The sequence below is a fragment of the Centrocercus urophasianus genome, unplaced genomic scaffold (genome assembly GCF_019232065.1).
Source record: "Centrocercus urophasianus isolate 14NV4802_14NV808 unplaced genomic scaffold, USGS_Curo_1.0 seq_14, whole genome shotgun sequence".
In the NCBI taxonomy this organism is placed as follows: domain Eukaryota; kingdom Metazoa; phylum Chordata; class Aves; order Galliformes; family Phasianidae; genus Centrocercus; species Centrocercus urophasianus.
In genome coordinates, this window is record NW_024884586.1 from 41,183,474 (window position 1) to 41,200,357 (window position 16,884).

At 36.6% G+C, this 16,884-nt stretch overlaps 1 protein-coding gene across 2 annotated transcripts in view; it reads right to left on the bottom strand.

Annotated features, from left to right (window-relative positions):
• SETD3 (SET domain containing 3, actin histidine methyltransferase) overlaps positions 1 to 16,884 on the bottom strand; it is a 53,433-nt gene that overhangs the window by 25,285 nt on the left and 11,264 nt on the right. Inside the window, exons 1-6 of one of the 2 annotated variants that reach the window (XM_042813511.1) lie at positions 12,141 to 12,229; positions 10,463 to 10,555; positions 9,056 to 9,116; positions 7,428 to 7,576; positions 6,359 to 6,431; positions 5,577 to 5,833 (exon numbers count right to left, since the gene is read on the bottom strand). In XM_042813511.1, the coding sequence (XP_042669445.1) occupies positions 5,577 to 5,833; positions 6,359 to 6,431; positions 7,428 to 7,576; positions 9,056 to 9,116; positions 10,463 to 10,510 (588 nt within the window). In that variant the 5' untranslated portion in view covers positions 10,511 to 10,555; positions 12,141 to 12,229. Of the gene's footprint in view, positions 1 to 5,576; positions 5,834 to 6,358; positions 6,432 to 7,427; positions 7,577 to 9,055; positions 9,117 to 10,462; positions 10,556 to 12,140; positions 12,251 to 16,884 lie in introns of those variants that run through there. The other variant, XM_042813510.1, reaches the window with a different exon arrangement.

The following is a 16,884-nucleotide window of genomic DNA, read 5'->3' on the forward strand; positions in this document are numbered from 1 at the left end:
GAGGTAATTCCCTACATATTTACTGCTGGTACAGCCTCACTTTGAATATTGTGCGCAGTCCCACAAAATAAAAAGGATGTTTAAGATACTCAAATGCATGCAGAGGAGGGCAACAGAGCTAATAAAAGGGCCATGTCCAAGAAGGAGAGACTGATAACAAACTTTGTTTTGGGTTGGAGAAGGAGGCTGAGATGCTCACTGTTCCTTTTCCTCATGAGGGGAAGCAGAGAAGGAGATCGCAGACTCACCTCCCTAGTCACTGATGACAAGACGTGGTAACAGCACAAATCTGCATCAGGGGAGGTTCAGACTGGATATTAGGGAAAATGTAACTGTGAGTGTGGTCAAACACTGAAATAGTGTCCCCCTAAAGAGGTTGTTGATGCTCCATGACTGTGCTTCAAGAGGCATGTAGATAACACTCTTAATAACTTGCTTTAACTTCTGGTTAGTCCCAAAGCAGTGAGGCAGTTAGACATGATCCCTTCCAACTGATCTGTTTTTTTTTTCCTGTCATTTATTAATGATGTTGCACAGCACTGAAACAGTACTGACCCCTGGGGTACAATGGCCTTCAAGTGGACTTTGTTGGACTCATTACAACCATACAGGGGGCTCAGACAGTTCTCACTCCATCACCCAGTCTTCCCATCCAGCCCATACTCCAACATGTTCTTTTTCCATGAAGGTCTAGTAGGAGACAGCATCAAAACCCTTAATGAACTCCATACAGTCAATATCCACTACCCACCCATTGTTTAGCAAGCCAGCCATTTCAGCATGGAAGGTTATTGGGTTAGTCAAGTCATATTTTCCATTTATGAATTTATGCTATTTGCCTCAAAATTATTTCCAGGATTAGGTCTTTCACTATGGTTTGTATTTCCTCCTTCCTGCCCCTTCTGGAATATAGAAATGGTACTTTCATCAATGACTTGGATACAAGACTCGAAGATGCATTAAGTAAGTTTGCAGCCAACACTAAACTGGGAGGAGCTGGTAATTCCTTTGAGGCTTTGTAGACAAACCTTGCCAAATTAGAGGGCTGGGAAATCACTAACCACGTGGAGTTCAACAGGAACAACATTTGCAGTGTCCAAAATGAATAAATAGTATTGCGGTACTTCCATCTGCTCTAGGAGCACTCCATGTCTTGTTTTGATTCACAAAAGTTTCTCTTTAGTAGACTACAGTCATCCAGGTGCAGCTGTGAGAAAAAGTAAAACGGGAAAACCACTGCATACTATTTTTTTTTAAAGGCTCAAAGCATTTATTTTCTTAACACATATAATCTTTCTGTGGATGTCAGTAAACTATATGGCTCCCTCTTGTGCTTACTACACCACATTTCAACCTACAATATATATATTTTTAAAATATGAAGCCATAAATATTTGGACTCTATTCACTCTTCACTATGCATGCAGTGCCCATAAATGTTAATGAAAGTCACACACGTACCTTCCTAGGGAAAAGAGAACCCTGCAGTTTACTAAACTCCACTTTGGAATAAGCTACAAGAACTTAAAACTATGAATCTGCTATGATGAAAGTATTCCTTTGACCATTTGCTGTATTCTGATAGCAACGCAGAGGCTAAATACACCTTTAAGGCACATCTGCAAAAACTTTCAACTATTTTTTAGTTATCAAATTACATACATTTAGAAAGGTGTCAGTGTGGTTTATAGACCCCGGCTAACATGCTCAAAGGTTTATTTTTGTCTACTCAACATCACACCTGTTTCTGCTTATCAAACCAGACCACAGTTTGGCTTGCAACAGCTGTGAAATGCATAAATCTGTCCATTCTTCATGTGTATCTGGACTAATCACTTTGAGAAAGAGTTAGAAGTACAGTGCTCTGAGAAATCCAGCACTGCTGACAAGGTAGTGAAATAAAACAGACCAGCACTTGTCAAGTTGTTTAAAACCTGCACATGTATCAGACACAGAATTATTTTAAAAACAGTCTAGCAATCCTATATGGAAAGACAATGAAGCACTTAAATGGTTTAACCCTTTTCTTCCCCTAGTCACTAGAGACATTTTGCAGACTAAAGATTCTGCAGAGCACTTTAAATATTCTGAGTTCACAAATTAATCCCTTTTTCAGTATTTCCAGATATTAAAAAAAACCTCTTATTTCAATATTCTACTTGCTTTATTTCCTTTGGTAAAACAAATCATCAAGAAAGCAAATATAAGATTTCTGTAATGCAAAATGGATATTTAAAATGTTTTAAAAAACACTAAGACTGCACGCCTGAAGGAGAATCAAAATCCTGGTCACAAGCACCAGCTTTCCTTAAAATGCTTATTCAAATGTAGCAATACTGAATGAAATGGTACACAAAAGTCTCACGTTCACTTTCATAAAGCTTGTGGAGTGCCCTGCCCTTCATAAGAAAACAGTTCTGCTTTGCCTTCTTTTCATTATCATGATGAATCTTTTACATCACTTTTTCCCTTCTTCCATGTGTTCTTGAATTTCCAAACAGCACGCTACCCTTCGTGCTATTATTTTTTAGTCACAATTGTTTATGAAATAAGAGTGCATGCAAGATGATACAAAAATTCATTCTGTTTTTCATGAATAATGAAAGTGATGCATTGTTTTAGGGGGAAAAAAGGAGGCCTCTTGTGCACTGTTTTCTTCACTATTTCAAACATTGTAAGCTTTTATTTTTGAGAGCAGAAACAGTGATCAAGTAGTATTAAAACTTTCCCATGACTTTTCATCAAAAGCACTGATCAGTTCTTAGCACATTCACTTGGCAGTCCTGGATAGACCTATCCATCTTTCCAATGTGACTGAATTTTTACTGAATACTAGTAAGGTATTCGTTGTAAGTAAAGTATTCATTGAAAATGTGGTTTCCTAGCACGGCACCAAATAATCAGAACATACCTAATGTTTACCCAGTAAATATTACTACTCAGTTTCTAAAGAACAAGTAAATAAAGCACATGATTCCTTTTTGATCCGTGTTCATGCTCATGTTAAGTTTAAAATAGTAGGTATATTATGCAAAAAGTATTTGTCAGGAGGCTAAGAAATATTTGGTATAGATTTTTTTTTTAAATCACAAATGACCAGAACCTGTATATTTAATATTTCATGTGAAAGACAATGGTAACATACTATTTTTTTTTCTTTGGTATATGAATAGAAAGTCTAAAGAGAAGAACATAATGTATTTAAAAACTATTTCCACAAAGGTATCCATTACAGCAGACAAAGCTAAACTATATTGGTTTCAAAAGCATCAGAATGGAACAGTTTCAGTTGGAAGAGACCCTACGAGGATTAAGATCAACTGTCAAACTATCTTGGGGCTGACCCAAATTTAAAACATATCATTAAGAACACATTATCCAAATGCCTCAAACATAGACAGGCAGAGAGCATTAATCATCTCTCTAGGAAGCATATTCCAGTGTCTGTCTAACCTCCGATGCTGAATCTGAACCTTACTGCTTTCAGCCATTCCAGTGTGTCCTGTCAACCAATATAAAGGAGAAGAGATCACTTCCCTCTGCCCTTCTTCTCCTCAGGAAGTTAGAGAAAGCAATGAGGTCCCTTTTTCTCTACTTAACCAACCCAGCATCTTCAGCTGCTCCTCACAGGACGTCTTCCAGCTCCTTAACCAGGTTTGTTGCCATCAGTATCAGCTTTGATGCGTTCAAGTATCCTAACACCCTTTTTGAGTTGTGGAGCACAGAACTGCATGCAATATTCCAGAAGAAGCTGCATCAATGCTAAATACAGTAGGAGAACCACTTTTGACCAGCTCGTTATGCCATGTTTAATGCAATACAATTTTCACTCTTGACTGTCAAGCCACGAGGGCACACTGCTGAGTAACTGTGAGGTACCATACCAGTTTCGATGTAATTGATAATACAGAAAGTGCAAGAGTACAGAGTATTAAAAGCTTGTTACCACTCAAAATCATCATCAGGTTTCCAAAGACAGTGTGCCTCTGAAGTCATCCTACTTACGTTATTTTCTTTGCTTAAACTGTAGCTCCTCTTACCGTAACAATCAACAGTATGGCTCTTGATACCAAATATGAATTATTTAGTGAGACACTGCTTTGATGACATTAGCTTAAACGTTATACAAATTATCTTTGATTAGCTTTAAGAAATAATAAGAGAAATAGAATAAATTTGCCATCCTTAAACAGATGGGCAAAAAACATTTTGTCAAACATTCAAGCTCTTTTCCCACATATGTGGCATGCAATTACGTCACTGTGTTCTATAAACATTCTTCAGTTGTTTCTATCACCTTAGTATCAGATTGATGAACTCATCAATCACTTCAATCACTGAGAAGATGTTCAGAAGGACTGGACACACGGCAGACCCAATCCGGAGTGCAATTCTAGATCTCATTTCTCTGCAGAAGTGCATATTTTTTCCTTACTGTTGTGATCATATAACTTCTCACACTGACTAATGCTACTGTAATAGTGTTAGGAAGTTGGTAGAACTAACCACAGATTAGCTATCTGATTAAGTATTGCAAGACCATGAAGAGCAGTTAGAAGAATTCAGTAATGTTACTCTGATAATGTTACAGAAGAACATAATTGTTCTGTGTTTTCTGACCTCTCCTATTGTCAAAAAACCATCTCTCTAGATTGCACATCTGTGGAAATTCAGTACATCAGTATTTATACTTTTTACACAGACAGAAGAAGCTTTGGATGATTGGACACTAAATCTGACCCTGATAACAACACATCACTATTCACCTACAACATTACATCAAGACAGCCAGAGTAACAGTTCTATCTTAAAAGCTCAATGTAAATCATTACTTAAATAGTTCAACAATCTCATAGGCTCTCCATACTCAAATTGTTACCAGATGTGTTTATGTATTTAAAACCAATCAAAATTATTATGTTAAATAGAAGGGAAAACTACAGGTAAACCCCAGCCATTGGAAAGGCTACGTATGCAATATTCTCTTCCATCAATTAAAAATTGTTTCTGCTTTGATTACTGTAAACTACATTTTTCAATGAATCAAATGAACAAGTCGTATGAGAATTCTGAAGGTCACTGAGCCCCAGCTACTCACAGGGAAACTTCTGGAATCTGGCTACCAGAAGGAAAGATTGAAAGCAATAATTGGAACACCCTTATCTTCTCAAATTGAACAAATTTAGTTCCCTGTGTCTCTCCTTGCACAGAAAAAGGGCTAAAACAAGTGAGGTCTTAAGCCCTGCTCTGCACTCATTTCAGTTTGTCAATGCTCTTGTGCTGATGGGCCCAAGAATGTACAGTATTCCAGGAGAAATCTCAACAGTGTCAAACAAAGGGTAGTAATCACTTCTCTCAATCAGCTAAATACATTCTTATATATTCATAAACCTACTGAACTGTGAATTTTTAAACAGCAGTTCAAAAAAAAAAAAAAAAAAAAAAAGCATGAATTTGCTTCAATAATTCAAACCTTCTAAGAACAATACACTTTCGCTATTAGTAAGCATCACTGTTTTAACACCTTTTTCAATCATGAGATGAACTATACTATTTACTATATTTAAGATGCTTACCTGAATAACTTTGTAGAAATAAGCATATTGTCGGGCTGTGTTTTTATATTGGCTAAAAACATCATGTATGGCCTGAGTTGACCGAAGATACTGCACTTCATCTTCTTCAAAGTAGAGAGGAGTATCGTATTCATTGGGGAGAGTCTGGATGTAGGGCAGCCAGAAAGAGTTGGGGTTGGCTCGCTCACAAAGAAGATGGAATGCCAATGTTATATTGCCCATGGCTTGAAGAATTCGATCTTGAGAATACAAAGAACCTGAATTAATCAGAAAGGTGAAGCACTAAATTAACAAGCCATGGAAAATATCATCTTACACTCACTTTAAGTTAAGATTCTGAAATAACATGTAAGAAATCTCAACCAAGAAGAGTTTTTCAGCTTTCTAAAATATGTGGCCACATGCATTGTATTTTGCAACAAGTTATTTGAGTAAACACCTCATACAATCACATGGTGGAAGACATGAAGCTAGAAAAATACTTAGTGTCTGAGAACATTTCAACTGGCAGTACTGTAGAAATTGCATGATACACTATACACAGAACACTGTACTAGCTACATAATGTGTTCAAAGTAATACACATGCTTCTGGAATATATCAAATATGCCCAGTGCTTTCAGCCAGAAACAGAAGTTTTTTCCACTATGTTCAATCTTCTGGATATGCTAACCCTGATGGTGAAGGTAATCAAGTCCTGTGGTATAGCAGATCAGCTAAATAAAGAGACTTAAATTTAATGACCTCATAGTTCTTACTTAAGAACTTCCTTAACATCTTACCTAATACTGAGTTTTTAGCTGACTCAACTGTCATCAACAGTTTTCTAGGTACCCACAGAAATAACTCTTCAGCCTACGGAAAGAAAAAACAAGTAGAGGGTCAGATAGCATTTATATGACATGTCAAGTGTTAGGTATGCATCATTACATTCCAGTGTTTTCTTTTTTAATAAAAATTACTTTGCAAAATCCTTCTCTTCCACTGAAAATTAAACTTTGCAATAACTGAAGTGTCCAGATCTGCACTACATAAAACACAGATATGTATATTACAAAATAAAGCGCTTTGCTTTCTAGATGCCAACCTGTAGACTGTCCACAACAACCTCAAAATGTACAATATCCGTTATGTTGCTATTAACTGTGTGATCAAATATTTTTTCTCAGTAATCTTTTCCATTGCCTCTGACTTTAGGAGAAAAGTTTTGAGATTTTAATCCTTATCAATCAGTGGTACTAGTCTTGAGTACATGCCACTAAAGCCCTAGAGTGAACATAATATACTTCTTTTTCAACATTCTTTCTACAGCAGCTGATTGTCTCTTCCCATCCTCCATTTTACAAATGGGAAACAGCAGTAAAAAATACAGCTTAAGCATTTACCTTTCACAGTTAGCTAACTGTGTGCATCTATTTTCCTTACCTGACGATTGAAAGATTCAACATAAGGGTTTTGTTTTGTATTTTTTTCCCTTCCAAAGTCACTAGAAAGTAAGTATCACAGTACCTCTGTGAGGCAAAAAGACCAGTGCTTAAAAGTAATGTGAAAGAAGATACTAGAGCTGTTAGAAAGTATGTGAGCAGGCTACATTAATAAGGTAAGAGCACTCTAGCAATCAGGCAAACATTATGGGCAAACAAGGATAAAGACCAGTAAGTTCACAGTACTACTCAACAGTCAAAGTAATATTCAATTTTATTAACTATTTTACTTCTCAAGTACTCACAGTTTAGCTTTTCAAAACAGCAGTTTTACCAACAGTCAAAATAGAGAAGAAGATGAATGTTTCAGAGCTCAGCAGCTATGTTTGAAATATTATTTGATCAAGTGAAGTGTTCACATGCTCACCTTTATCTCTCTTGTTGCTTTCAAACCAAACCCCTCCTCTTCAAAGTTAGCTATTTCAAAACCCTCTGTGGATGCTCCATTTTCAGTTGCCCATTTTATCAATTCAGGGAAATAGTCATCTCGTTTTCCATCAAAGACAACAGACAAACCTACATACAAAATTTATTTAAAAAGCAGAAATAAGAGGACATAGAAAGATAAAGAAGTACAATGTAAGGGTTCTCAGCTATTCCACAGCAGTTCTACTTGGAAGAAGCTGAGTTCAAACTGTTCTCTGCTAAGCATTACCTGATAGTAGACAAAAGGCTGCAAAATTGGCTTACTCAACACTTCAAAAATACAGCCATTTGAACAAAGCTGAGCTAAAATATGAAACTTCCCTCCTCTTCTCCTTTTAAATAAGGGAGAAAATATTTCCCAGCTTAATACTGATGATAAACATAATCACCACAACATATTAATACAATCTTGAGGAGGAGCATGTTGAAATTTCATTATTTGAGCACCAGAAATGAAGATAAGCAGATATCAAGCTCCTTCTCTCACATCCAAATCACTTGGCTTTTTCATATAGCACATGGATATGCTAAAATAACTAAGAACTGATCAACACCTGATATACCACAGTCCTTCCAAACTGCAGACACTGATCCCTGATCCACTGATCCAACTGATCCAAAAGGCACTTGGTCCACCAGTGAAATCTCAAGTCTCATTCAATTCCTCAGCTTTCCCTTTAACCTTCATCTGATTCAAACCTATGCATTTCAGATCCCCGTTGGATCCTTCCACACCTCTTTGTCTAAGTTCTTTTCAGTCCCAATTCTAGAATCAGATCAAATTAAAATTGCCCAAAACCCCCTGAAATGCTCAGGCCATTTTATGAGTGACAATATGCCATCGGCAAATCGCTCACGTTCAAAGATATTTTGGTTAAGCACAGTAGTTAAATGAATCTTAATGAGAGAAGAGTTTTAGGAAAGTAGAAATCACGTATTTGAGTTTTATCCTTGAAATCATGCATTTAAAATTCCAGAAACAATCAAATCTATGGTTATCATTGACAATATGGTATAAAAGAGGTATACTGATAAGTATTTGCTTTGAAAGCAATGAGAATGTGGCGCACAATATTTTGCTTGTTTTTAGCCAAGCTAGCATCTTTCCTTTATTTCATACTCATTTCATTAAGCTATTTTCTGTGGAATATATTTAGAGATAAGGCTAGCCAAGGCATACCTAGTATGGCTAGCTGCATAACTTCTGCAGATCTTCAGTATTTAAAATTCAGTCACTCTTACAGAACTATTTAATTCTCAACAAAATATAGCTGTACTGATAAAAGAACTGAAAAATCAGCTCTAAAATTCCCTTTTTGGTTCATGAAGCAAAAAAGTTAGAAAACAAAAATACTCAGTTTTCATGTGAAGAGTTTTAGTATTGCGTTCTGCAACCCACTGCCCTATTTGAGAAAAGCACAAAGTACTGTACATCTTAAAATTCCCAGCCTCAATTCACAATCCCATTGCTAATCATTTAAAGCTCATATTAATCTTAAAAACTATGTCGTATAAGTTATGTTCAATTCAAAAAATAGTTTTGAAAGACACCATACTATTCATACTCACTGTGTATGTGAAAATGTACATTAGAAGGCATTTGTATGGCAATCGTGTTGTGGCTGTGCATCTTTCAAGGAAAAAAAAAATGTATCCTATTAACAAATTCTACTGCTGCCAGCAGATTTTTGCCATAAATAGTTCTGTCTTTTTGGTGCAGGAGATATAGCAGAAAGCTCCATGCCAACACTAACTGCTCTTGTTAACCTGAACTATGTTCTACCACAACACGTGGATTACATTGCAGAAACCAGGACACATACCACAACTTTATAAAAGTTACTGGATAGTAAAAGAATGAATCGAGTTCAGTGCACAGTTACAGGAGGCAGTAATTCAAACGGTATCATTTATTCTTTGATATGTCCTCTGCTAATAACTACAGAGGTTTAAAAGATCTTTTATGAACCGAGAGTTTTATACATCAGTCAATATATATTTCACAAGGAGCTAAAAGAACACTTAAAGCTCCTGAACAGTCTGCTACTTGACAGATACAATGAAACACTCAAGCTTCATGCAGTCTGGCTCTTTCCCCACCCCTCCTCTTCGCTACATAAATATGAGGGAAGAAAACCATTAAGACATTTTCTGGTATTTCCAGCCTGAACCTCAAGTAAAAAAAGATAATTCTTAGACATTAAAACAACTTTCTGAAGAGGTTGCTTTTATTAAAGACTAAGTGGAAAATAGTTTTTAGAACTTACTTACAAGTAAAAAGAAAGCTTATTCTACAGCTATTGCAGAACATAGTGAAAGCAAACTGATCTAATCTGAACAATATACATACACTAAACTTAGGAAAATCATCAATAATAGTTCAGATAAACCGTAATATCATAAGTAAATACTTAATTTTATGGTTGGTATATAGCAGATAGATGTTTATTTTGTATATTTATATGCTTCCATTTTGTCTGAATTTGATGTCATTATTTTAAATGCAGAAATCATTTTCATGACCAGTAAAGCATTCAGATTAAAATATTCATAAAGTTTAATTTCAAATGTTCCAATTCATAGAGGCAAAGAAGGCAGACTAGACAATCGGAAATCAAAAAGGCCTATTATTCTCAAATGGCATTTTACTTTAGTCCTTCAGATTGTCATCTCACCACAATCTCAAGCTGTCTCTTCTAATTATGGGAAAAAATCATTTGTCTGTGGTACTCATTCATAAACACAAATATTAAAATTGCTAATGCCAGTGATTATGCTCATCAGAGCATTTAAGACACTTAAACGTACAAAGAAGCTGCATATCAAGAGAACTAGTATTTTTGTCCCAACATAGTAGAATGGCACAATATTTACATAACCACAACAAAATCTCTCTTTTAGCTGTCAACAGGAACAAGTCTTAGGGCAAATTAGTACTGTATGAGCCAACCAGCTCTCACAGTCTTCCACACTCACCTTTTTGTTTTTTGCGAATTTTCTCAACAAGTGAACGAATCTGTACATATTCTTCCCATTCCTTACCAGGACCTGGGGTAGGACTGCTGCATTCTGGAAAAAAAAAAATGCCAAACAAAAATATTTAATATATACATTTTAACATCAACAGATAGAAGGTCACAGTTTCACAGTATCTTTACCTGAAGTCTAGTACTTCAGTCCCATGAATGTGCTTGCATGGTAAACACCATCTCTGCTGTTAAAAACATCCTGGTTTTTTGACATGTAATGGCTAGAGACTTTTGAAATTTTCATAGTATAACTCACCCAAGTTATTTTACTTCCATCTGTTTGTCAGATAGAAGAAACACTAGATGTTTAAAAAAAGCTTACAGGAAGAAAGACATTTAGAACCATAACTTTTGTTTCCAATAAGCATCACAATTTACATTAGCCTACTTGCCATTATTCTTACTGTAACGAAAGCAGATAACAATATCACAGAGTTTAACTTCAATAAATGAAGAATTTGATAGTCCATCTGTTTCATCTACCTAGTTAATGTAATGCTCAAAGATGCATACATACTGGAAGGATAAGCAAAGAAAGACTTAGCCAAGCTTCAGTGTTAGATTAAATCCAATGTTTCTGACAGTGTTCTAAATGCCAGCATGTGGATCTGAGCTACACAAATCCAAGTGGGCAGCTGAAGATTACTTTGTTCAACTGATTTGCAAATCTCTCTGTTGAACAAAATATGGAAGCTTGACAAAAAGAACAGCTGATACTTGGCTTTGCTTAGAAAATTAGATCTATATTTTATTTTTGGTAGCAAAGCACAGGCCAATTGTAGCATAAGCACAAAACTGCTCTGCCAACTCCTTGTCTCCTCTTTATGAGCAATGCTAAGAGAAAATTGATTTTTCAAAGGCAACATTTAGATGTGTCCAGGGTATAAAAATGCAGATCTGTTTTCAACCATGGTGTAGCTTCACTACAGCTGCCAATGACAGTAACAAGCGTGAACAGTATTTTAGCATCATCATAGGAATTTGTGTTCCATTTTTCACGTTTTGTAGAAATAATGGATAAACTCCAATTTCCTCAACAAGTGAAACCACCTTTAGTCTACACACCAGACCTGAGCTCTGCAGAAAATTTCTAAGCAGTGATAAAAATAAGCGTTTTTGCTTTAGACAACAGTAGCAGTGCAGTTGAGTTGTAGTGCTGCTTTCCACTGTTAATTTTTCCACTCTGGTATCAGTTCAAAGTGTTGTTCAAAAGCTTAACAGAAATGGTATAATTCTTGAGGTTTACAAGAAAAATGCTTTTGACAAAGCTGCAATGTTAAGTAATTTACAGCAGTCTTTCGTTTAATTGATCTCACCAAGTGTTTAGGCTTGAGTGGAGACAGTCAAAAGCTACCCAAATACGTTGTGTTGCACAAACACACATAATAAACCCGCAACAGCAAAATATATATACTATATGTACTGTGATGTACAGTAATGATATCTACATATCTCTTACCATTATATGTAGTGCTATGAAATACACGTTCCTGTATTTGAAATTGGTTGCAAGGTTGGCTGCTTAGAGAACATGAAGTAACTGTTTAGAACAAGAGAATGATTGAACATTTTTGATCATTTTGCACATCACCCCTTTTCCTTGAGGGGCAATAAATGAAACTTACTTTGCAACAACTCACTAGTCAGATTCAACAGTTCCTTCGGAGACACTGTTGCTGCAGCTCCTGTACCTGACTTCTGCGTTTTCACTCTGCTTTTCTTCCCCATCTTCCAACTAAAACAGATTAATGAGCACACAATCACCAACTACTAAGAAATCAAACACAGTATTGACGAACAGACAGGAAGACAAACAAAATTCTCTCCTCTGCTGATACTAAACACAAGAGTGAGACAGACTGTCCCCAAGGACATGGAGACTATGAAGTCTGGGGGCACAACAAGGCTTCTTTTATCTCCCTAGCAGATAGAGATTAGAGGCTCAAACAACCCAAGTTCACTGTTTCATTTTATCAGCTCTCCCTTGAGTTGCATAATTTAATTTCCCAGCATCTCTTCTACCATGACAAGCCCTCATGTGCAGACTGGTAAGGAAAGACCCCATAGATTCACATCCTTTACAGTTTTTAAAGGAACAACCACAAGCAGTTTATTACGCACAATACAAAATCGGGTTACTTCCTCAGGTCATAGAAAGGCAGAAGATAATATTCATTAGGATATCCATGTGAATTTATACAGAGTATGTAAGCTACAGCTTCTCAAATATGATATAAAGAAAAATATTAAATGATGGTAGGTATTTACGTTACTATTATAAGTGAATGTTGTTTTAAAGACTAGAAAATGATCTTTAGCTGAAGATGCTCTTGTGCAATATAAGAAAATCAATGCTGAAAAGTTTACAACACATAACCAATTATATATGAAAAAACAGCTTAGCTAAGAAATGATACCTGCCATTTTTAAGCAGTAGATGAGTACCCTGATAACACAAGAACTAAATGATAAGTGTGTAGTTTCTCTGTGAAGCTACTTTTTAAATTTAAATTCACATCTACAGATTGTGAAACAGATTTTAAAGTTTAATTCCAATTCTGTAGAAGATTCTGGAATTTCGTATAATCATAGAATGACCTGGGTTGAAAAGGACCACAATGATCATCTGGTTTCAACCCCCCTGCTATGTGCAGGGTCGCCAACACCAGACCAGGCTGCCCAGAGGCAGTTTCAAAAGTATTTTTTAATTTGAAATACAATTTCAGAAATTAAGATGTTTTTTTTTCTTATATTAAAACCACATCTCAGAAAAAAAAAAAAAAAAAAGGAAGTATAAACTGGTTTCTCATAACAGCAATGAAAAGACATGCTGTTTGCCAATACATGTATGACTGCAGGGAAAGCACTAAAAAACATAGCTGCATAACTTGCAGAGAAAAAAGCCTTCAGGACTGAGATGCACTGCAAACTTCATAAGTATCAGAGGCAGTAGCACAACATTTCAATTAAGGGGTTTTTGTTTGTTTTTTTTTCCCCCAAGTTCACTTTTCTTGTTGTCTTCTGGTTAATACTTTTTAAGTGCAATGCCATGCTCCCTTTCAAATGCACACTGCTTAAAATTCCTGAAATCATTCTGCAAGGAGAGTAAGCTGACAGCAATGATGAATAAGCTTGGTAATACACAACACAGCCACATTTCCAAATATAGTGTATCAGCTGGCTTGGAAAGAAGGATCATGCCAAAACACTGGCAGTGATGGGTGTAAATGATCTTTTTCCCCCTTTAATACTGCTGTCAAAAATGATCCATCTCCCTCCCCTAATACTGCTGTCAAAGAGCAGTCGTGTTGTGTAGGACTTTGAACTTTTTTCCATATCTCACACAAACAGTATTTTGATGAGCTGTAAAATATTCTCCCTTTGACTTACAGCTTTAGAGTGTGCTCACCTAACAGCTTTAGTGGGTAACCATGAGAAGTCTGTATGAAAATCCCAAAATAAGTTTGTCTTTTTTTTTTTTTTTTCAAATACAGAGATAAAAATACTACTTAGCTTTCTGAAAGGAAATGTTAATACTTATGATATGTGAGAACTTGACCACTTCACAGGGCCACGTTTCCATATGGAAGCAATGCAAAGCATGGATGACAGGAATACGGATCTTAGCAAACAGTACTTCAAGGGGGAAAAATAGGCAGAAAAAAACCACTAGAATTATTCCATTCTAACTATTAACAAAAAAAAATCTTAACTTTTCCCATTCACAAGACCACCAAAAAGTTCATTGCAGCATTTACAAAAACACAGCTGCAGGGAAGTTTAATAGAAAAAAAGTCTAAGACGAGAAATTAAGAAACTATAAAGATATCTTCCTCTCATTAAGTGTGTAAAACTAGAAGCTTCTAGCTTGTAATTGTGTTCAGCAGTGAACATAACTGTTCTAAGGAAATACTGTATTAGCTTTAAGTATGTTACTATTAGTTTTTAAAAACTCTGAAACTGCCTCTTTCTGTCTTAGACACACCTTTCCAGAGATCCCAGAACCCTTGCAATGCTCTCTGTTCCCCTCCACAGCTCTTCATCAACTCCACACTGCCTTCAGAAGCCTCCCCTTCTAGCTGGGCAACATCATCTTTTGTTAAGTTTGGCTACATCTAAATACACTGAGCAAAACTACCACCATTCATGTTGATTGCTGGGCAAACAAGCCAAACAAATCCTATTCTCAAGGCAGCTTTCCCTTGAGCAAACTGGCCACGTCATGCTTGAACTCTTCCACTCTGAAATTGAATTGAAAATGTCCAACACGCTGACGGATGAAGAGGGAAGAATGACCAGCAGACAGAACTGACGTGACTGCAGAAGCTTCATTTGCTTCAGCCATTACTTTTGAGTTTACAAAGCAGTAAACCAGTTACTCAAAACTTCACTGAGCTTTTATAACAACCACTGAGTCTGGAATTCCCACAGCAAGAGTTACCTGATTAAGTCAAAGGGATCACCAGCATATTCCTAATGCAGTGGAATGCCATAACATTGCATCACCTTTGGTTCAGATCATTGTAGATGCCAATTACATTATGTCCTCATTCCATAAGTTCCCACCCCACCCATCTTCTTGCCATACACCAGCACAGAAGGTGAGGGGTGCAAATCCAGAATGGGTGTTAGAAGGACAGAAATGAGTTGATGAGGGCAGACAAGGAGAAGACAAAGAAATTCTCAAGATATGCAAAGAGCAATGGGAGGTGAGCACAGTAGGTGGTTGTGGGACACGTTCCTTGGCTGCTCTGACATGAGTAGGATGTACACAAACCAGGCTTGCAATTTTTTTTTCTTTCCAAAATTGACTGCCTAGACTAAGTCATTTTCCCCTCTACTTCTGTTAAGGAAGTGTATAAACATCTTGTATCAACATACACTGAACATCCAGGGGCTTAAGGGACGTGCCTATAGGCAACCGATATCAGTTCTCCCATCTGTAAGCAGGAGAATGCACTTTATATTCTGTATGACCAGGCTGAATGGGACTTTGGCCTTTTGCTTCCAATACTAGAGTTAAGGGTTGGGTTTTTGTTTTGTTTTTAACTTGAATCTTATGACTGCTGGTAAAGATAAACACATTTTAGTGAATAGGAAGCATGGAATCAAGAAGTGTAAGAACAGTGTAGGTGGAGGAAGATATTGTGATCTTTAAGAAAATTCAGTTTATACACTTACAATGAACACCATATTTGCTTGTAAAAACCACCTACATCATGTCACTTGGAAACCACATTAACGCTCTCATCTCTCCTGAAGTATTAATCTAGATGTTCCCAGTAAATAAATGGCTGTTACAGTTTCAATGCCTTTCCTTCCAGCTCTCACTCTCATCCTCGTGCTTTATCCCTTCTTGCTATTAGCTCTCCCAGCACTACCCTCCCCTTTTTTTCTTCCATTTCCCCCATAAACTTGTCTCAAGAGCACTATGAAAGACAGTATCATTGCAGTTCACTATGTACCCTTTCTCCAACATGTTTCTGTAGTTGTATTTAAATTGTAAGATTGTAACAAGGCAGTCTTTTCCCCCAACTTTTCAAGGGCATCTGAAATATTACAATATTTCAGTGGTAACAAAAAACTAACAGGAAAAAATACTAAGAAGATTGATGGTAGAAAGCCTAAACCATTTCCACTTAAGAATGCATTCTACTTTGAATGCAATGTAAACATAGGACTTCTACCTCAATCTATTCTTTCTGCAAGCTATCTACCCTACAGAGGCAACAGCCTGAGCAAACAGCTGCTACTTTCCCCAGTATCTCCCTGCTTCTATGAAGCAAAGTTGGGCATTATCCATTTTCTCCCAGAGAGACAGCGAGAAGTTTCTCTGCCTCTTTTTACAGTCTATTATTTTCATCCTTTGCCATCCACTTCTTTCCTCCTGCCAGATTTTTACCATAGAAAGAATCATGACAGCAACCAACAGCAGATCCTTCTGGAGCTACAACAAAAGCACCACAAAGAGGGATTTTTTTTCAGTGTGTTCATCCAACTTCTTGTGGTCCAGGCTGCATCTGAGTAAGCTTTCTTTCTTTACAAGGATGTAAAACTCCCCAAGCCAGCTTCTCCTATTTCATATGAGTTTCACTTTTATCTCCCCTTGAAAGACCTTATTTAGACACATGACCCATTTGCAATGGGACTGCACATTTCCTCTCTCAAGAGAAGTGAATGAAATAATTTGTCCCCACTTCTCAACAAGAACAGTCTTCCCAAGATAAACTCTGCAAACCTCATGAGTTTTCATTCAGGTATTTCCTCTCTAAGCACTTCCTCCATTACCAGCAAGCAGCTGGATTTTACTCCCTTTCAGGAACCTTTTACCTCTGCCTCTTCTCCCTGTTGATTTTCTTTAAGAGATCT